The 21,197-nt window shown below is 56.3% G+C and overlaps 1 protein-coding gene, 1 long non-coding RNA gene and 1 other non-coding gene across 3 annotated transcripts; 1 reads left to right on the plus strand and 2 right to left on the minus strand.

Annotated features, from left to right (window-relative positions):
* The first annotated feature begins 5,835 nt into the window (after positions 1-5,835).
* On the plus strand, positions 5,836-15,577 carry ST6GALNAC2 (ST6 N-acetylgalactosaminide alpha-2,6-sialyltransferase 2). Its single transcript, XM_041409225.1, has 10 exons — positions 5,836-6,134; positions 11,087-11,179; positions 11,299-11,356; positions 11,970-12,144; positions 12,874-13,039; positions 13,123-13,261; positions 13,426-13,529; positions 13,670-13,753; positions 14,305-14,404; positions 14,581-15,577. Exons 1-10 carry the CDS (start codon positions 6,010-6,012, stop codon positions 14,746-14,748), a joined length of 1,212 nt encoding a protein of 403 aa, XP_041265159.1. The 5' UTR covers positions 5,836-6,009; the 3' UTR covers positions 14,749-15,577.
* Positions 15,578-16,935: 1,358 nt separating this feature from the next.
* On the minus strand, positions 16,936-20,018 carry LOC121338334. The gene is made up of 5 exons (XR_005953018.1): positions 19,970-20,018; positions 19,369-19,448; positions 18,245-18,328; positions 17,178-17,304; positions 16,936-17,013 (listed from the first exon to the last, which is right to left on the minus strand). It is a non-coding gene; the product is annotated as an uncharacterized LOC121338334 (long non-coding RNA).
* LOC121338523 lies at positions 19,518-19,593 on the minus strand. Its single transcript, XR_005953046.1, has one exon. It is a non-coding gene; the product is annotated as a small nucleolar RNA R38 (small nucleolar RNA).
* Positions 20,019-21,197: the final 1,179 nt, after the last annotated feature.

Consider the following 21,197-nt stretch of genomic DNA (forward strand, 5'->3'; position numbering starts at 1 on the left):
ATTGTCCCTGTGCCACCAGGTGGCAGCTCCTGTTCAGGGATCTGTCTTTGTGCCGGCTCTGGCACATCCTGGTGTGCCACAGCCCTGCAGCTCCCTGGGGAGTGAGGGGACACGCGGAGCAGAGGTTTGGTGCCTCGCAGTCACAGGGTGTGTGTAAAGCCGTGGCCTCTGCTCCTGCAGCGTGGCGTGGAGGTGAAGGCTGCACAAGCAGCGGGGCTGATGGTGGGATCAGGTCTGGCATCCCGAGGGATGTTCAGACACAGCCACTCCTCCTCCTGCAAGGACACAGTACCCAGTGCCAGCCACCAGTGGATTCCCCACTGCCAGCAGAGCTCTGGGGGCTGCAGGATTTAAACAGAGACATTTGATTTGGGGGATAAATAAATGTGTGCCTCAGCATGTCCAGAAGTTGCTGTTTTGTCAGCCCTGCTATTTTCAAAAGCTCTTGGTGAGTACCATGAACTGTTATTACAGCTGTGCCAGACTCCTCCTGGGGTTCCTCAAGAGTTAACAGCCTGTAAATATTCCCCACCAGACTGTAGAAACCAAAACCAGTTGTCACCCAGAAGCCCTCACAGTGTCATCTTCCTGGCAGGGATTCAAATTTATTGCTTCATTTCCACCTCTTCCCTCTTTCAGTGTGTCTGCCCACCTGTAGAGCAGGAGCAGAGCCCACCCTGTCCTGCTGTGTGTGCACAACTCCTTGACTGCAGATGGAGCAGGAGGAAGCAGACATGGCCTTGCTGGGGGACAGGGATGCATTTTGGGGACAAGTGAGTGGTGCAAAGCCCATCTGGTCCCTGCTCCTGGTCAGTGCAGCCCTGCTCTCTGGATCCTCTCTGGGTTTGGCCCTGCCAGGAGCAGGGACAGGGTGGGCTCTGCACCGTGTCCTGGGCTTTGAGGTACCTTCTAAAGGTGGCAGCCAACCCCAAACCCAACCAGGTGCTGGAGGGAGTCACTGTGTGTGCCACACACAGCTCCAGGGCAGCCTCGTGCCGTGGTGGCACATCCATATTGTCACTCCTGCCTCAGGGAGGGAACAGGCACAGAGCAGCCAGAGCTGGATAACAGCACCCAGCTTCCCAGCATGGACTTGCTCCCTCTGGATATGTTACTCTCCAGCTTCTGTGGCTGGTGGGATGCTGTGGGAGTGTGGCAGAGCTGTGTGCCTGCTCCAGGTCAGCACTAAAAGCTCTGTGCTGGGGACTCAGCAGGTGCTGTTAATGTTCTTCAGTTGCTGAGAGGTTTGGAGCAAGCCTTGGGGGCAGAGTGGGAGGTTTCCCCTCCTTGCCTCCTCTGTGTGGACCTTCTCCCTTTCTTGGGGTTGTGGTAGCAGGTAAATCCAGTTGAACCAGAAAAACTATTGATAATAGGGGAGGGAGAACAAGATAAAGGAGCAGCCCTTGGCTTTGTTGTGGAAAAAGCACCAGCTGACCTGCCAGGAGCCCTCACCTCCAGGTGCTGGAGCAGGGCCCTGCAGGTAAACAGCTCCAGGGGGTGCAGCAGGGCTCCTCTGCCAGGCTGAGCAACAGGACCTTGGGTGCTGCAGGGCTTTCCCAGCTTGGCCTGGCCAGCCCTTGGGGTGGTAAATTCTGGAAAGACACTTCCTGAGTCCTGGGGACATCCCAAGCTCCCTCCATCCCTCCCATGGCAGCCATGCAGTGTCAGATGGGACCACATGGGTGGGTGGGCGAGGGGCTGGGTCACCCACCCACACCCAAACGGGGTGTCCCCTCTCCCCAGCTTTGGGAACAGAGCCTGGCCTGACCCCAGGGACGTGTGGCTTTGAGCAGACCCCAGGGAATGGTTGCTCTGCTAAGATATCAGCTTATATCAGCTGATATCTGCTCTGCTTGGTCCAGAGATGACATCTTGGTCCAAGATGTCTTCTTGGTCCCCCAAGAAGGGGGAAGGCAGTGGTTTGCATCGTCACCCTAATTTCTCAGAGGTGTTTCCCAGCTCTGCACCCCTCCTGGCATAGCTCAGAGCCTCCCAGGTTGCCTCGTGCCAGTGGAGAGGGGATGGCCTTTGAGCTGTGTTTGGCTTTTCTGGGTCTGCTCAGCGGTCCAGGGCTGACCAAGGGCTCTGCCATGCTCAGGCACCTGGGACAGAGCCTGCTGGGCCAGCAGGGCCAAGGGGAGCGAGCCAACACGAGCCAGCCCAAGCCACATCCTGCCACTGCTCCTGAGGTCCTGACCTGCCACCTCAGCCTACGGCTCACCCCAAGAACCTTCCTGCTTTGGGCAAGAGCAGGAGGGGATGATAGGGTGCCACACCGTGCCACACTGGCACAAAAATCACAGAGTCACAGAATCCCTTTGGCTGGAAAAGGCCTCTGGCATCACTGATTCCAAACTTTGACTGAACAACCCTTGTCAACCAGACCATGGCACTGAGAGCCACATCCAGCCTTTCCTTAAACCCCTCCAGGGACAGTGACTCCACTGCCTCCCTGGGCAGCCCATTCCAATGCCTGACAACCCTTTCTGAGAAGAAATTCCTCCTAATGTCCAACCTAGACCTCCCCTGGCTCAGGACTATGTCCTCTCATCCTATCACTGGTTGCCAGGGAGAAGAGACCGCTCCCCAGCTGGCTACACCCTCCTGTCAGGGACTTGTAGAGAGCAACAAAGCCTCCTCTTCTCCAGGCCAAACAACTCCATCTCCCACAGCTTCTCCTCATGGGATGTGTGTTCTGTACCCTTCACCAGCTTCGTTGCCCTTCTCTGAGCAGTTTTCTTGCACACCCGAGCCCCTTTCCCCCACTGCAGCCTGTGGGCAGGAGGGCAGAGCCCAGCCCTGAGCATCTCTGGTCCCGCAGCCAGCGCCCTGCTGTCACCCTGCTGTCACCCTGCTGTCACCCTGCTGCCACCCCCATCTCCAGGCATCCTCTGTGTGGTCACTTCTCCTGCCCTTTGTTGTAGAAACACCTACAAATCCAGCACAAAGCCGAGCAGAGTGTGGGGGAGCGTGCCTGACCCGTTTCCCCCGGGCCAGGGGAGCTGTGGCCGAGCTGCTCCCGCTGCCCTGCAGGCAGGGGCCGTGCGTCACCTCCCGGGACATCTGCTGATGAATTCTTCATGCTGCCACGGCCGTGCCTCCGCAGCAGCCATATGGCCCCCGTTCTCGGGGGTGACACAGCTCTGCCTTTCAGGGACCTGCTCTGTGAGCAGGTTTTTGGCACCTTCTTAAATGTACCTCTGACCCGTGCTGAATGAATTTGGATGTGTAAATCCTCCAGGAGATTTTTGGAGATCTCATTCTCCCACCTGCACGGTTCATCATGGCAAAGACCATGAGATTTTTCCTCTACCAACCTGTGGCTGGCAGCCAGCTGGTGCAAAATATGTTTATTCTCCTCTTGTGCTCTCTAGCCACGGGGAGGGATTGGGTTCTGTTTCCAAGAAGTAATCACTGGAATAAAAAGCCCAGGCTAAAAATGACACTTTCTGGTTTCCATTGTAATTTCTTTTATGTTCTTTTCCTAATCTTTATTTGGCAACTGCCATCCTAAAAGGTTTTTCACACTTATTTAACTTCTAAATTAAGCACCACTTAATTTTGGGGCATAGTCCAAAATGCATTGTAGCACAAAACAAGTAGAGCAGATGAAGAACTGTGCATCTCATTTTCACCCCGCTGAAAATAAAACCAACAGTAGAAAACCACATATCATGGAAACAGTGAGATGTGAAGAAACCAGCTCCTTCAGCCCCTGAAGCTGCCACTCCACCAGCATTTGCATGCTTGGGTCATAAATGTTTCCAAATGGCAAATTCCTGACTTTCCCCAGGTCCATTTCCCCTGGATCATTGGTCATCCATCCGGAGCCAAGCCTTGCTGTGTCCCTTGTGACTTACTTGAGCAGTTGGTAATAATTAGCTGTGGTTAACGAAGGGCCAGAGTCAAGAGCACGTGAGCCAAGGCACCGGATCGCAGGGAGCACATCCAGCCATGTGCAAGGCAGAGCAAGGCAGACCCGGGGTCACACAGGGTGGGGACAGCTCCAGGCTGGGGGACTCTGAGCAGGACCCCAGACTCAGCCATGCTCTGCTGGCTCTGGGACTTGCAGAAAATGCCTGTACCCTGAGGGCTGGGAGCAGTTTTAGTGAGAGAGGGTTAGGGTTAGGGTTTAGTGATAGAGGCAAAAAGCATCAAGTCCCTCCATTGATGCACCCCTATTTCTCTGAGCTGCCTTCTGCTGCTGGGGTACATGTGACCCCCTCTTCCTGCCTGTTCTTCCACAGCTTCAGCTCCAGCTGGGCTTTAAGCTCGGTCTCATCCCTGTGTGTCCAAGTGTCCTGTCCTTCCAGCTGCTCTCTCCTTCCCTGGGACAGCCTGTGCCCAGCCAGCCTTCCTGCCACAGCTGCCCTGCACAGCAGCAGGGAGGGTTCCCTGCGAGTTTGCTTTGAAACCAGCCTGGCCCCTGTCCTTTTGTGGTGTCCCGGGTGCAGTGTCCTCTCTCCCAGTGGGACAAGGCCAGCAGTGACAGCACTGCCAGCCTCAGGCACTGAGCTGCTCCCGTGTTCACACCACAGCCTGGCACTTTGTGGATGCCAATGCGGTGCCATCCCCAGACAGCCAAAATTCCCAGAGGACCAGGGCTGGCAATGGAGGGATCTGGAGTAGAAGCAAGTGGAGATCGAAGCAAACTCCTGTCAAAATGTGTTTTGCTTTTATCTTCCTTTGAACCTGTCTGGGCAGGCTGGAAAGGAAGTGGGGAGTGGTTGGATGTGAGGGGATAAAGGAGAGTTGGGGAAAATGCAGGCACAGTGGGACCCAGGGGCAGGGATAGGGTTTGGGCCCAGGTTTTGGGGCTGAATAATGCAAAAGGGTATTTGTGCAGGGGCTGGAGGTGTGTGAGAGCCTGGAACAACTCATGAATGCTCAGGGAGCCATGGGCAAAGGGTTTGGATGGAGCAGGGCTCACCAAGTGCTGCTCCCTGAGCCTGGTGACTTCCTAAAAATCCAAGCCCCCAAAATCCCTACAGCTCAACTGAAAAGGCTTGTTTGCCTGCTGAGTCCCTTCCCCCACTGCAACAAACATCTTGGTATGCATATCCTTCAGTTCACAGGCTGGTTCTTTCAGAGTTGAACTAAAATAACCAAGATACTCTTTCAAAAAAGAAACTGGAGCACATCCTCTCCGAAAATACCAAAATAATTCATGCAGATTTTCCCCAAAACCCTTTTCTCCTTTCCTCCAACCCAAACTCTTTGTCGAGCTTTCCACAAAGCCCTGAAAGGTTTTGTTTGCTGCAAATGCAGGGCAGCCATTCAACCAGAACGTGCCGGGGACCCGGGGGCAGCACCCCAACCGTATCCCCCCTCCTCTTTAGTGGCAGCACCCCATCAGTGTCCCCCCTTTTCCCCCACATTTGTCCTCTCTCCAGGCGGGTGGCTGCGACAGGGTGCTGCTGTCGGGGTCCCGACTTCAGAGCCTGCGGTTTCTGAGGAGCACAAAATAAGAATAATAACAAGAATGAGCGGATATGCTCGGGGGTGGCACCGTGGGGCCGCCGGGTGTCCGTGTGGGTGCAGCCCAAACACCCACGTGTTTGAGTCGGACAAGAAAGTTACAAAAAGGGGAACCCCTGCTTATGAGCCGTGGGTGGGTGGCGTGAAAAGGAGGTTAAAAAAATAATTAAAAAAAAAAGAGAAAAAGAAAAAAAATAAAAAAAAAAATCAGTTTCTTTCTGGTCTGGGTAAATGTTTAATCCCCAGCTCGGAGAAAATGCAGCTCAAAAGTGCTTTTTTTTCTCAGCAAGTCTGAACCAGTCAGCCTGGTGCCTCCTCCCTCCGGTTTACACCCTCCCTCCCACCGCTCCGGAGGAATATCCCAGCCTGCTCCGAAGTGCGGCTGGGCACCCGGGGCAGGACGGAGCCAGCCCGCAGCGGTGTCCGCGCCCACCGGGCTGGGAGAGCGGAGGCACCGGGAACTTCGTGTGCCCGGGGCTGGCTGCCACCCTCCCGCTCGCCTGCGCTGCTCCGGGGGCTGAGTTGCTCGGGATGGGGTCCCCGCACTGGAAAAGGCTTTGCCTTCTGCTCCTGGCAGGTTTAACATCCTCCCTGCTCCTCTACAGTCACTACCACGCTACGGTGGAGGCACCCACCAGCCAGAGGATCATAGCCAGGTAAGGGGGGACGGGATGGGACAGGGAGGCGGGGATCTGTAAATCCCGCGCGCTGGGATGGGCAGGGGGAATCGGGGTGCCGGTGTGGGCCCCTCAGGGCTGGTGATCGCAGCTCTGCCCCGGCCGCTTTGGGAAATGGGCTGGCAGCAGGCTGTGCTCTGAGTCCTGGGCACCGGCTCCTGCCCACGGCCCCCAGCCGAGCCCAGCGCTGCCCAGAGCGGGACCCCAAGGCCACGGAGGGTCTCCAAGGGTCCCCGCATTGGGCTGAACCCCTCCGAGGGTTCAGCGCATCACAGTGCAGAGAAACCCCTGCAGAGTGCAGGCGCGGCTGAGGCTGGGGACCCAACCCGGATCCAACCGCGTCTTCCCGCCGGGCTGGTGCGGGACCGGAGCCCGCTGATGGTCCTGGGGGAGGTTTGGCCCCCACGGAGCTGCACCGACCCCCCCCTTGCAGAGGCAGGGCACGGCTGCCCCGGGCTGGGATCCCCCGTGCTGCCCGCACCGCTCGCGAACTCGGGGCTGAAGCGTTTTCCAAACTCCAGCAATTTGCAACTCCGCCTTTGTCTGCTTTCCCTGCATCCTCCAAACCTTCCGGAGCCCCTTCCTGAGCCTGCCCCGTGCCCAGGGCAGGGGGTGCTGGGCTGCCCCGGGGAGCCCCGCCGGGTGCGGGGCAAGGAGCCCGCAGGAGCTCGAGCTGCGGGACCGGCTGCCCTGCGAGCATCAGGTGCTAGCTAGGAGAGCGCTCTGGTTGTCCCCCCCCTCCTCGTGGGTGCTTTTGGGTGCTATCGGTGTGACAGAGCCCCACCGGAATGGAGGATGCTGTGGGGACCGGAGCCGGTCCTGCACAGGGTGAGATTAGCAGCGGGATTTGCTGAGGATGCAGCCGGATGAGCTGCCCTGGGGTTCAGACCTTCTCTCTTCCCCAGCTGGGAGCTCTCCTTGCCCGATGCCACCGTGCCAAAGGGAGAGGTCCCCTCTCCTGCCGGGCTGGTGGATCAGGGGTATCTGCAGCAGCCCGGGCTGGCTGTTGGCTCTTTCCACCCTCGCCGTGCCGGGTGTGCAGCGGTGCCAGCGGCAGCTTTGCCAAAAACTGCCCGGGGCAGTCACAGCTGCGGTGTGAGCAGTTCCCCACAAAGAGCTTGATGTCCACGGGAGGGGAAACTGAGGCCCATGAGGGCAGCAGAATGTGCCCATGGCCCACGCTGTAGCTGGGAATGAAAACCGGCTGTGCTCTGGCACAGGGTCTATGGGTGTGGAGAAAACCCATGGGATGGAGGCAGGGAGCAGGTTCCCCCCACCACATATTGGGCTAACCCTGCCTGGACCTGCCACAGCCCCAGGTCACCTTCCTTGGAAAGCCAGCCCAGGCTCCAGCCCCTGACTGATGGGACCAAGGGTCAGCTTGTCCAGCCCCGGAGAGGGGCCCAGGGGGAGGTAACACAGAGCTGACCTGTGCTCCAAAGCCCTCCTGGACTCTCCTCTTGGCTTTAATTCAACTCCTAAAGCTAAACCCAAGCCACAGTGCTGCCTGTTTGCTTCAATTCCCTGTCGTTACAAACATGGCACTGCATGAGTGCTGCTCATCCCAGCAGAGCTGTGTCCCTGCAGGAACTGGTGCTGGCCTGCTAGCTGAGTCCAGAGCTGGAACTGGGCTGGCCATTTCACAAGGCTGAGGTGCCATCACAGAGCACTCATTTTCTACTCTGCAAGGAGGGACAGAACAGTCAGAGTCCTCACCTGTGGGTGCAGGTGACGCGGTTTCAGCAGGAGGTTTGTGTGAGCAGTGTCCCATGCAGAGGTACAGGGGCACAAAGGGCATCAGGAGGAAGCTGATCTCTGATGGATGGTGGCTGCTGCCAGCACCAGCTCACCCCAGGACCCCCACAGCAATGCCAAGTCCCCCTGCAGTTCTGCACAAAGCTGGTGGCCCCATGGAAGTGGGCAAATGCCCTGTTCCCAGCAGAGCTGGGATGGAGGAAACCGAATCCCCTGGGGTTCAGGTGGGCACAGCCCTGTCCCACTCCCTGCCCACCCATCTCCCAAACCCCACTGGTGAGCTGCTGGCTGCACTCGTGGCTTCGTTCTTAGGGCAGATGGGACGAGCATGGAGCTCTGCCCATCCTCGCTGTGCCACTCCTGCTGTGCACCAAGGAAGGATGCTTCTGGAGCTCAGCCCTTCGTGGTGAGATGGAGCTAGAGCGGGTTCTTGTTGCTGTTTTGGCTCCCTCAAATGTTTCCGTGGGGCCCTGGGAGTATTTGCTGAAGATAAGGCCGGAGTGTGTGCTCACAACACTCACACACAGCGTTATCTTCCGGAAATGAGGGATGGCCTTGGACCAGAAACGTCATATTTGTGAATGTCACGATGGTGAGGGAGCGCACCCAGCCCTGGCTGGCTCTGCTGCCACCGCCGGTGCCCGGGCAGCCACAGCCACTCCTTCCCTCAGCCCCATTGTGCATCTGTCGGTCCCGGGCAGAATTGTCATCTTCTGAGTCAACCAAGCAGCACGAGGTGCTTCACCACATCCTGGCAGGTGACGTCAAAGCGCTTGGCTCCCCGTCACGCCGCCGAGATGCTGTTTGGTGGGGGGCCGGCAGTCCCACGCCCTTCCCGGCAGGGTTTGGGCAGCAGCAACGCTGGAGAGCTGGCTCCAGCACCCACAGCTGGCAAGCAAGTGCAGGGAGGTGCTGGCACGGATTTATCAGTTCAGCACAAAGCCTGCAAGAAACGATGAGCAGGTGCCACCCACTGTGTCCGGCCATGGGTGGGGCTGGGGCCCAGCTCCCATGGAAGGTCAGCAGGAGCCGAGGTGCCAGGCTGCCTGTGCCCACCTCCCTCCATCCTGGGCACAGCCACAGATCCCTGGCAGCTCAGAAAGTAGTGCAGCACCCTAGCACTGCCACTGCCCAGGGCTCTGCCTTGTGCTGCAGGCACTGGGTGAGCTGGGGAAGGGAAAGGGAAGAAACAGGAGAGGAGAGCTGGGGAGGGGCTGGGTGGGCAGAGATGTGCAGCTGGGGCTTGTGAACCTGGTGGGAAGGGCTGGGGAGGTGGTGGGACAGGGAGAGGCTGCTTGGATGCAGCTGAAGCTTGGACATGGTGGGTGAGGGTAACAGCCTCAGGGTTTGGTGGGAGCTGCACCTCTGTGGCCAGAAAACGGGTGGGTGGGCAACTCAGGGGCTTTGCACGCAGGGACTTCAGTGCTTGGCAGGAGCCAACTTGGGGTTGGAGCAGGGAGGTTTCCCCAGCCCCTGGTCCGTCTGTTGGGTGGTGGCTGGGCAGCTCCCTGCGCCCCAGGGCAGCTCTCCGGGGCTGAGCCTTGGGGTCCAGAGCTGTGGGACACTTGTGTGGGAGAGCTTTGCCCTGGAGGATGTGCTGTCAGTACCTGGGCTGAAAGAGCAGCTTCCAGTGTAACCAGCAGGTCTGGCACAGCCTCTGATGGCCTTGCCCTTGCTGTGAGCAGACCCTGCGCTGCCCCCTGCAAGCCAAGGGAACAGACAAGTTTGCTCAGGCTGGGATAAGCTGGATGACACCTGGGATAAGCAGGATAACACCAGAAAGGCCCTGCAGAAAGCTGCAGCTCTGCATCTCCCTGGGATGGCTCAGTTCCATCTTCGTGGACCCTCCTGAGCATTTTCCCTCCCTCCTCTCTCTGCCTGCTGAGGTGGTCTCAGGATGAGCCTCAGGGGTGAGCTGGTGGGGGTCCCACTGTGCTGACCCCTAGGCTGTTTGGAGTGGTGGAGGCTTTGCAGGGCCCTGCTCCTGCTGGAACCTGACTTCCTATGAGACACCAAGGCAAGACACACGGGCTTGATTTAAAATCTGCCCTGCTCCACTGTTGGGGCTCAGCACCCTCAGCATGCCCTGCCCAGAGCTGGCAGTGCAGGGATGGTGCAAGGAAGGTGCTGGGAATAAAACCTGCTTGGTGCTGCCCTTCCATCCACGCCTGGGGACATGCTTCAGCCCCCAGGCAGGGTGCTGGGCTGTCCCCCCATGTCATGCCATGCCCCCAGAGTGGCACGGAGCAGGGTTTGGCTGGCAGATGGGTTTGGATCTGCTCCTGAGCAGGGCTGTGGGTGCTGCTGGTGTTGACAGGGGCCGTGGCAGGGACAGAAACCCAACTCCTGCTGTGCCCCTGTGCCAGGATACGTCTTGCCAGCAGGGTTGGGGGGGGGTAAGGCTCCGCTCCCCACCTGCCTTTACCTGTCCCCAGGCTCCCAGGCAGAGATCCTGTAACAAGGAGCCCTTGTCTCCTCCACAATAGCCCCCTTCTGGCCGCAGCACCTGCCGCCCGGGCTGGCGGGGGCTCTGAAGGGCCTTTCTGTGTGGGGATGAATGGGAGCCTGTTCCCCTCCGGTGGGCGCCCACCTCCTGCTCGCCTGCCCACCCCCAGTGCCCCCCCAGGGGCTGGGTCAGCTCAGCCTGGCCCCGTGGGGTTCAGGGCACCCCAAGTTGCTCAGGGTGGGCAGCCCCTGCTACTAATGAAGGATCAGGGCATGCCCCAGCCACCCCAATGGCAGAGGGTGTCCCATGCACCCCGAGAACCTCCAGAGCCCAGTTGCACATTGCTTCTCCAATAGAACAACTAAATGTGTCCTGCTGGCCTATCCAGTTTATTCCAGCCCGGTCCTCTTCGGACTCAGGAATGGTGGGATGGTGGGAAGAGCCAGGGATGTCTCAGCTGGCGTCCCCCAAGGCTGCAGGCTGGGCTGGGTATGGTTTATGGTTTGTGGGAGTCCTGGAGGTCGGACCCAGCAGAAGATAGTGGCTGCACAAACCCTGCATTTTGCAAAACCTCCTCTCTCCACTTGCAGATGGGTGTGGGTGGGCACAGCAGCGGTGAAGAGGAGATAAATGGAGGGGTCGTGGTGCTGCCCTGTGTCTCTCACAGCGGGGGGATGTCAGGGTGCTCAGTGTCCCCTCCTCAGCTGAGCCCTCACTTGTCTTCTCCCAGCTTGCTGCAGCCGGGACCGCTGGTCCTGGCTCCCTCAGGGACACCACAGGGAGCCGGCAGCCGCAGGTTGGCTCTTGGAGGCAGCTTGGAGAGGTAAGGAGGGAAGATGCTCAGCCATCCTGGCAGGAGCTGGGAGGGCCCTGCCCACTGTGGGCTTCCCCAGTTCCCAAGCAACGGATTTTTAACTCTGCCATATGTTTCCCCCATCCCAGTGGGAATTCCTTCAAGCACTCTGCCGAGCTGGAGGAGCCGGAGCCCAGCAGAAAGCAGGTAATCATTAGCACAGCACAGTGATGTCCATGGTGCCCCCTCCGTGCTGGGTTTTGTTGGTTGAAGGGCTGTGTGGGGAGGCTGAGGAGGAGCAGCATCCTCTGGAAGGGGTTCACAGAGGAGCAACCTTGTCCATCCACACGAGTGATTCTCCCCAGGCCTCCCTGCTGCCATTGCCCAGTGTGGAGGCTGGAGGCAGCATCACCACCCCCATCCAGCCCTGTGACTCCTGGGCCAGCAGTCCAGGCTGGAGACTCATGGGGATGGCCCCAGGCCCTGAGGGGAGCTGTTACTGTTGTGTTCTCACAGAGCAGAGCCCTTTAACAGGTTGCTCACACCTGAAGGTGCTGAATCTTTCTGCCCTCAGGTGACTGTAAGCTCTGGTTCTGCCAGCCCCACCGAGCTGGGTGCCAAAGGCTGTTCTGCAGCACAAAACCAAGGCACGAGGCAATGCCCTGCCTGGGTGACCCGGCAGAACATGTGATGGACAAGGAGCATTTCTGTCCCTGGGTTTGTTCTCACCTTGGAGAGGGCCTGCTGAGGGGTGGAGGTGTCACAGGGAAGGCAGAGCCTGGCTGGAGATTGAGCAGGGATCCTCCTTCCTCCCTCCCAGCCCAGCTCCTGCCCCCACTCTGTAATGGCCAGAGCAAATGCAGACCCCAAGTTTCGGGAGATCTTCCGCTTCAACACCCCGGTGCTGATGTGGGACCAGCACTTCACCCTGGAGACCTGGGACAGGCTGAAGACACGGCATGTCCCCTATGGCTGGCAAGGCTTGTCCCTCGCAGGTACAGACCCAGCTGGGATGTGGGGCAGCTTGAGGGGATCGGGGAGCCCAGAAGGGACTGGAGATATGGGACAGGCAAGGAGCCCTGCAGAGGAGCCAGGAATGTTGATCTCTTCCCACCCCACCTCCCGAGGCACAGGGCAGAGGGTGCGGCTCTTGCTGCATCTTGTGACATTTTCCCTGAATAAAAGCTCCAGTGTGTCTGTGATTATTAACTGGGGCCGGAGGAGCTCGGACAACCAGCTCCATTGTTGTGCATGCAGATTGTTTCCCTTCCCACCCCAAACCCACTCTCTGTTTTCCCTGGCAGCTGCCAGCTTCAATCCCTGGGCTGGGAAGTGCTGGGAACAGCAAGCAGGAGACAACCAGTGGCATTTGCAGAGACATCTTCAGGAGGGGATGTGGCCAGCACAGGCAGCAGCATCTGCAGGGCTGGAGATATCCGGATGCATCTCTGTGCCTTGCACAGCCTTGGGCGGCCACTGCTTGCAGCAGGGTTAGGAGCATGGGGAGATAAGAGATAAGAGGAGGTGACACCAAGCTGGGAGAGGAGAGCCTGTGTGGTGCCCCCATATCCCACCTGCAGACCTCTCTCCTGCACGGAGTTTTCTTGTGTGCTGCTCCTGGCTGTGCTGTGCCAGCTCTGTGCGTGCTGTTGCACGTGCTCACATGGGTCGGCACACACCTTTTTTTTTTCCCTGCTGACTGGTCTCATCCTGCTCCATTCCAGTGGTGGGCAGCACCCTGCAGCTCCTCAACGCCTCGGCCAACAGGCACCTCTTCGACAGGGCTGCCTTCTCCGGGGGCTGCGTCCGCTGCGCCGTGGTGGGCAACGGTGGCATCCTCAACGGCTCGCGGCAGGGCAAGGCCATCGACAGCCACGACCTGGTCTTCAGGTGAGGGTGAATCCCAGGCAGGATGGGGCCATGGGTGCTGGGAGGTGCCAGCCCTGGACACGTGCTCTCTGCTTTTCCTGCAGGCTCAACGGTGCCGTGATCAAGGGCTTCGAGGAGGACGTCGGCACCAAGGTCTCCTTCTACGGCTTCACGGTGAACACCATGAAGAACTCACTCATCTCCTACGAGGAGTATGGCTTCACCCAGATCCCCCAGGGCAAGGTGAGACCTTGAGGGCTTGTTGGGGACTTGAATCAAGCTGTCCCTTCAGGCTGGGCTTGCCTCTGAGATCTCCTCCCCATCTCGAGAGTCCTCAGTCCTCTCCTGCAAGCATGGGCCGTGTCCCTAAACCCCCCTCCAATGCCCTGTCTGTGTCCCTGCTGCAGGACCTGAAGTACATCTTCATCCCCTCGGATATCCGTGACTACGTCATGCTGAAATCAGCCATCCAGGGCAGCCCTGTGCCCGAGGGCTCGGACAAGGGGGATGAGTGAGTAGCTCCCCAAGATCCCCCCAGCACCCCCAGTGATGCAGGCATGACTCGCCTGTCCTCTCCCCACATCTGTCCCCCCCAAGAAGCTCCAGGACTCCCATAACAAAAGTTCTGCCTTTCTCCTTGCCTTGCTACAGCCCACAGAAATACTTTGGACCGGAGGCATCGGCAGAGAAGTTCAAGCTGCTGCATCCTGATTTCCTGCAGTACCTGACAGCAAGGTGAGGGTGATGAGCACTGTGGCTGCTGTCTGGCTCTGCTCCGGGCTGGGCTCAGACTGCCTCCTCGCCCTCTGCTCATTCCAGTACAGACCAGTAGCTGTCCAGCATCAAAGTGCAGTCCCAGTCTCCCCTAGACACTGGAACCACCCCTACCCTGCTGTTTGCACACAAGGCAGAGGCGTCTCTCCCCTGCCATTCCTGTTCACTGCAGCACAGCTCACATCCCCTCCTACATCTCCCTGTGCTCACCTTGCTTCCATTCCCCAAAACAAATTAAATTTTGTCCCAGTCTAACAGGAGCAAAAGTAGGTCCCAACGGGATAGTCTTTTCCTGCCTTTTATGAAAGCAGGTGCCCAGGTTGGGGTGGCTCCAAACAGCAGAGGTGCCTTTTACCAGCCTCTGAGCAAATGAGAGGAGCAATCAGAGAGTCCAGTGTTTCACTCAGTGCTCCTGCCTTATTGGGCACTGGTGGCACTGGAGCAGGTTGGGTGGGTGTGGGTCTGGGGGCTGCAGGGCTGTGCAAACCCCACAGCCACCGTGTCCCCATCAGGTTCCTGCGGTCAGAGCTCCTCAACACCCAGTACAGCTCCCTGTACATGCCCAGCACCGGCGCCCTCATGCTCCTCACTGCGCTCCACACCTGCGACCAGGTAAGGGGCCACGGGGCCACTGTTCCCCTGGGGAGAAGGGAGCCCCCCCTTTGGCTGCTGTGGTGTTCCAGCGTATCCTGGTGGCTGTCCTACATGTCCCCTGCCCCTGAAGGGAGTGCTGGTGGTGATGGACCACCCGAGGTGAAGCCTTGACCCTTCCTCTGTCTGCCCCACAGGTGAGTGCCTACGGGTTCATCACAGACAACTACGAGCAGTTCTCAGACCACTACTACGAGGTGGAGAAGAAACCTCTGGTGTTTTATGCCAACCACGACATGATGCTGGAGGCAGCGCTGTGGAGGAGCCTGCACCGTGCAGGGATCATCACCCTCTACCAGCGCTGAGGCCGGGAGCCTGCCCCACAGGGGCAAGTCCAAGGACTCTTGTGGCTCTTCTCCTTCCTCCTGAGGGTCACCTTCTCCCTCCTGAGGGCTCTTCCCAGCTGGCCAGCCAGCCCACGGAGCAGGCTTGCTGCACCACAGCCAGCAGTGATGTGAGGATAACAGGGAAGCTGGTGCTGGTGGAGGAATGTTGCATCTCCTCAGGGATCAGTGGGATTGAACATGGCCTTTGGGGCAGCCAGAAGCACCACAGCTGTGGCTGTGCCCTGCCAGCCCCATGAATGTGGGGCAGAAGTGGCCCCTGTGGAGCACAGGAGGGGCAGGGTGATGCTGGAAGAGGATGCTGGAAAATGCCCTTCACCTTAAACGGTCATCACCATGCTGGGACCGCAGCAGGCAGGATAAATCCTTGCACTGGAGCTCAGGTGACAACAGGTGACATGTCTGGAGAACACCTCTCTCCAGAAAGACTGCAAAGTCCCAGCTCCAGCCAGCTGTGTGTGGATGTGTGCCACATTCCAGAAGGATCTGTTTGCCTCCCTGGTCAGTGTCACAGAGAGCAGGACAGACACAGAGGTCCCTGTCACTGTCCCCTTCTTGAGGTCTGGTGTTTTCTCACAAGGAAGGGGCTCAAAAGCCACCAGCTACAAGGAGGGTCACAGCAACTCAGCCAGGACACCAGGAACACGTCCAGGCTCTGAGCAGCCCAGAGGTGACACTGGCCTCAGCCGTGTGTGTGGCACTGGCTTTGTCAGCCTTTTCTTGCACAGGGACTCCCTGGTGCCTCTGAGGCAGCCCCACAGCAGGTGGGTCAAAGTGATGGTCACTCTTAATTTCCTTCCCCAAACCCCAACTCCCTGGTGCCTCTGAGGCAGCCCCACAGCAGGTGGGTCAAAGTGATGGTCACAATTTCCTTCCCCAAACCCCGAGGGAGGGGAGGGTCCTGAACCCTTCAGCTGTCCCTCATCCACCAGCACTGCTCAGGGACACCCACCTGGGGAGGCTTCTCCAGCTGGTGGGGGCTGGAGACAGAGCAGTGTAATCCAAGACACTTTCCCACTTTGTGTAATTACATAAATGTTGAATGATCGTTTTCCTTAACACCTGTTTCTGTTATTTTGATGAACTGGTGGGGTGAGACCCCCCCCTTTACCTCCCACAGCAGAGGAGCAGTAACAGGGGTAGAGACTTCAACTGGGCAACAGCTCCAGAGGCAGACAGGGATGGAAAGCAGTTTAAATCATGGAGATTCAAGACTCTGAGCTCTGAGCACAGCCCTTTTCCACTTGGAATGCTATTTACTGTATGAGGTTGGTGTACAGAGATGGCAAAAGATACCCTGGCCCTAAGCCAGGGATCTCCAAACCCCCTGAAGCTCCAGCAGGCTGCTTCCAGCTGGTTCACAGACGCAGGTTAGGCTCCAAGCCTGTTCCAGATGTAATCTCTAGCTTGGGGCCCACCTTGTGTTCCCACGTCTCAAATTAACCTTTGTTCCCATCAGAGCCACCTTGCACTGGTACCACAGCAGCCTGTCAGGCCTGTTTTGTGTTCCCAAACACTCAGCAAAACCTTTCGTGACATGCATGAGCCTGATCCTCACATCTCCCGGCCAAGACACTCTGAAACCTCCTCAAACCAGCTCTGGCCAAGCCTCAGGTGACATCAGCAGCACCGTGACACTCAGGGCAAGATGAGCAGGATGGGGCTGTCACGGTGCTGCAATCCTGCCTGGGATCACCCAGCTCACAGGCACATCAGGAACTAAACAGTGAGAACCACAACAAGCACCCTCCTTCCTTTTCCCTTTCAAAAAGGGACATTCCCAGCCAAGGGTGGAGCTGGAGTTAACTCCATTTTAAGGACTTATTCATGGCTGTATTCCCAAGAACACCACAAGAACCATTTGGCACCAGACCTCAGCCATAAGTTACTTTTGTCACACTGTTCCCATGAATTACTTCTGGGACACTGCATCTGCAGACACTGAAGTCTTTGTTATCAGATTCCTATGAAAGGTAAACTCACAACAGCCATTTCAGGAAGGGTTTTAATCCAAAATCCTTCATATCAGCACAAAATCATTTCTGCCCAAGAAGAATCAGAATCATAACAGTTAGAAAACCCCTTTAAGAGCATGGACTCCAACGTTTACAGAAATAACCAAATAAAACACAACTTTGACTAATAAGATTTTCCACAACTTATTTTATTCTGGAACACAAGAAAGCAGGGAACCACTTTTTCCTCCAGCCAACTGTAGATCAGGCCCTGGTGAAAAAAAAAACCAAAAAAACACGGTATCAGAGCAGGTGAAAAGTTCCTGATTTGCAGTATTTAATGTGGAGTACAGATCTCAGGAGACAAAACCTTGCTCCCACCCAGGCCAATGGCACTAGTACCCAAATCCTTTTTTGGATTTAGTGGTCCCTTACCCATGGTGTGGCTGCAGCAACCACTGAGCAGTGAGGAGGAGCCTGTGGCTACACACAGGTGGCCATTTCACACGACATATCAGCAGTTATTTGTGACATCCAGTCCAGAGCAATCTTCCTTCCACATCTGTGAGAAACCACAAACCAAGGCTGTAACTGTTTTCCTAAAAAAGTCCATTCTGAAACAATTCCTTCTGATCTCTAAGCACTGAGTAGCTTTTACTTGTCCCATTTATTATCAGGCTGCCTCTCCACTTTCTCTTCCCTTGGAAGTCAAAAGCTCCAGGTGCTTGTCCCAGTGCCTGATGCTGCTGGGAGACAGCTGTGCTGTCAGAGCACCCAAATGCCTGATTTGTGGTGCCATTCCCTCCCCTTTCACAGTCCTGATGACGCTCCCTGTCACCAGCTCTGCTGGCCTGTCACAAGCTGTTATTGACCTTCTGCAAACAAAACCGAATTCTGTTCAATAAAGCGTAAAATCATTTAGCAGAAGGCAGCTGTCAGCTGCCCAAGACAAAGTGCTGCTCCAGCCTGTGTGCTCAGTGACTGTACATCAGGGAAGATAAAAAATGCATTTCTTATCTGCCCTTCAACCTGGCACTGTTTGCACAAGGAACTTGAAAGCTCTTTGCAGCTCTAAACTGTGCTATGACAACAGCAGCCCTGCAGCTGTGCCTGGGACTGCACCTGGCACAGGGTGGCAGGACAGGGGACAGATTCTGTCACACTGGTGCCACTCACACCTGTGGACTCTTTGCAAGGGGCAGGGGACCCACTAAGGGAAGTACTTGAGCCTCAGTGGACATTTTCCTCCTCAAGCTGAGTGTCAGACAGGGATAACAGCACATCACAGGCTCAGTGTCTGTCCCACTCCATGCTACACAAACCCCTCATGTTCCCCAAAACCACACACAGAACAGATACACAGCTGTTCTCCCTGGGATTTTTCCTGGTAAACCTGCAGAGATTAGGCTCACCAGGTGACTCAATGTGCCTACAGGCCTGGCATGTAATTAATGAATTAAAAACAAACACACAATACTGAAGAATTCAATTCTCTTACCAACCTGAAGCCAAACACAGCAGCTGCCCTCTGGCCAAAGCTGTCTTTGGGCAACAGCAGCCCCAGGATTCTGCAGGACCATTTCCTCCTAAATACAAGTTGTAATGAACACAGTTAGCAAAAGCACTTTAAATGAAGTCAGCTCTCTTCCCCTCACCTCTCCTGAGAAAAATCCCCAGCACTGGATCACAAAGCAAGAAGTAGAAATTCTCCATTCAAAGACAGGCAACTTTTGTCTCACAAACTCAGCAGAGCAGAAAGCTGTCCCTCAAGACACAGAGGAGCATGTTTGCCAGGGGGCTGTCTCATTCACAGAGAAGAAACTTTGGGAGGTGGATGCTATTTAAATCCTTGTTTAGGGAAAAAACCCCACCAGCCCTGAGACACTGGTGGTTTAGACCCTTTTAAGATGTTTCAACTAGACTTTCTCCTCATCTTCCAGAAACCTCCCAGTCCAACTTGTTCCTTGCACCCAAGAACAATCCATCCATGGTGTAATTTGTCTGTGGGTTTATGTTAAGAAATGCATTCCTCAGACCTAGGACAGCCACATCCCCTCAGGTGACAGGTTCCTCAGGGTGTGTCCTTCACAGGATGACCCTTTGGGGCAGGTGAGCTGCACCTCCCCACCCCCAGCAACCTGATGCAAGTTTGAAACTGTCCCAGAGCACCTGCAGGCAGGCAAACAGAGCAATTATTCTGTCACTAGGTCTATTTCTGAGACAGATACAGTTATGAGATGAGCTGTGTCAAGTGTCTCCATAATGGGCTGTCATCTAATCCCTCCTACCTCTAATCCTTCTACTCTGGCTCATCTCTGACCACGCTGACAAGCAGGTGCTCTGCCGGGCACCAACACCAGTGAAATTCCCATTCAATCCATGCTGCTTTTCAGCTTGTGCTGCATGCCAGCCAAGGGCAGCACACTCAGGTGGCAGCTGTGACAAAGCTACAGCCTTTATTGGCTTAATTACATTCATCAAGCTGTTGGGCTTTTATATCCCCTCCCAGGAGCCCCAGGAATTCAGGAGGGTATAATTTGAGACAGCAGAGTGAGTCTTTCTCCCATAACGCTAGAGGAGAAAAAGAAAACCAGACTGTGCCAAGACAGATGCTGCTGTTTCTCACCATTGTGAAGGTGCACCGTGGGTAAATCAGCTCCCCAGCCAGGGGAGTGTTTTTACCCCTTCTTGACACGGTGTCATGCTCTGAAACCGAGAAAGGACACAGAGTTAGTTCAGGTACCAAATCATTCCTTTACCTTTGTGTCTCTAACACTGAGCCTCAGAGTTACACTTCCACAGAAGAAAGATCAAATTCAGACAGGGATAACTTTTATCATCACTAGCTCAGCTTCCAGAACAGTAGAGGACCATCCCAAATCGCAGACTCGCAGATCCGTTTTTGCCCTCGTGGCTGTCACGCTCCTCACCCGGGCAGCACCAATGCCTGAGCAGGGCTCGGGCCAGCCCGCGGTTCCTGGCGCAGCCCCGTCACGGCAGGGCCGGAGCCCGCTGGGCCCAGAGCCCCGGCCGTGCTCTCTCCGTCCACCATGGCGGGGAGAGCGGCCACTATCACGCCCTCCCCATGCAGCCCGCAGCCCTCGCCACAGCCCTACTGGCAGTTCCGGCAGCGTACGGGAGTTCCCCACACACCATCCGGCCGCCCCCGTGCCGCTCGAGGCCGTCGTGCCCGCGGATGGCGGCCGATGACGGCCGGGCCCACTCACCACACGCAGCTCCGCCGCCATGCTGGCTCAGAAACAGCGGGGAGAGGGGCGGCCGCGGGGGCTCATGGGAGCTGTAGTCCTGCCCCTCGTGGAGCGCGGAGGCTGACGGGAAGTGTAGTCCCGTCCCTCAGGAGTAAAGTGCGCTCCTGCCCCCCCCCATCCCACTCCTTAATGGTATTTGCTAATTATTTATTAATTCTTCGTGTACCCTGTTCATTAGCGGGACACGTATGATTGTTCTTAGTAGGCTGAATGCTTCAAAAGGCTGAACATGCATTAGCTTATGGAGGAAGGGGCTAATTAGCTGGAAATCAGGGATTAGTCAGAGATTAGTTAGTAAATGTATGTGCTGTGCTTTGAATGTGCGATGTGCTGTGATTGTCCTTTGCTGTTAAAACCTGACATGAAATCCACAGGATCCTATTTAGCTTATACATGAAACTATAAACGAAATTATAACTTATAACATTATCCATATGAAACTATGGATGATTCCATTTAGCTTTAGTATATAAAGTCTGTGTGAACATTAACAGGGTGCAAACACAACCAAGGAGAAGAAACATAAAAGCTGCTAATATCTACTTTCTTGCCCCAAAGGCTTATCTAAAAGCTAAAATTCCCCTTCAGCAGAGTTCAGATCCCAGAAGGAGAGAAGATGTGACTTGGATGTGCTGAGGGATTGATTTTTGGGTGGAAGCCGCTCAGCCCGTGTGTGCCTATGAAAGGATAAGCTCTGCCAGGTACCAAGTAATGAATGGACTCAACAATTAAAACTCGGGAGAACAGCATGAGCTAAGTGTGCAGTTGATTTGATGCAATAATTCATGTTTTCAGTGCACAGATAATGGTTCCAAGGATATCCTGGAGTCAGAACAAAGACTCTGGGCGAAGAGGGATAGCCACCGCCTCGCCCATGCCCACTCTTTCCTAATTCTCTACAATTTTGCCTGTGTGGGAATTAATCGGATTTTCTCAGCTCTTCCCTTTAGAGGGCGACCATGTCCCACAGATCTCCAGCATGGAACCTTCACCGGGAGCTGCAGGACAAGGCAGAGCCTCCCCGAGGTCACCGGGATCTGGTGGCTTTCCTGAAGGTCTGCGAACCATCCGAGATGTGAAGGAAGTTACAGCCTGGTCTGAGGGTTGTCTTTGAACACACTGTCCTTCCTCAGGCAGCTGCAGTGCTGCTCCCAAGGGCAGTTTGGACATCATTTGGAGAGATTTC

Source organism: Onychostruthus taczanowskii, unplaced genomic scaffold (assembly GCF_017590055.1).
Source record: "Onychostruthus taczanowskii isolate IOZ18803 unplaced genomic scaffold, ASM1759005v1 scaffold30, whole genome shotgun sequence".
Classification (NCBI taxonomy): domain Eukaryota; kingdom Metazoa; phylum Chordata; class Aves; order Passeriformes; family Passeridae; genus Onychostruthus; species Onychostruthus taczanowskii.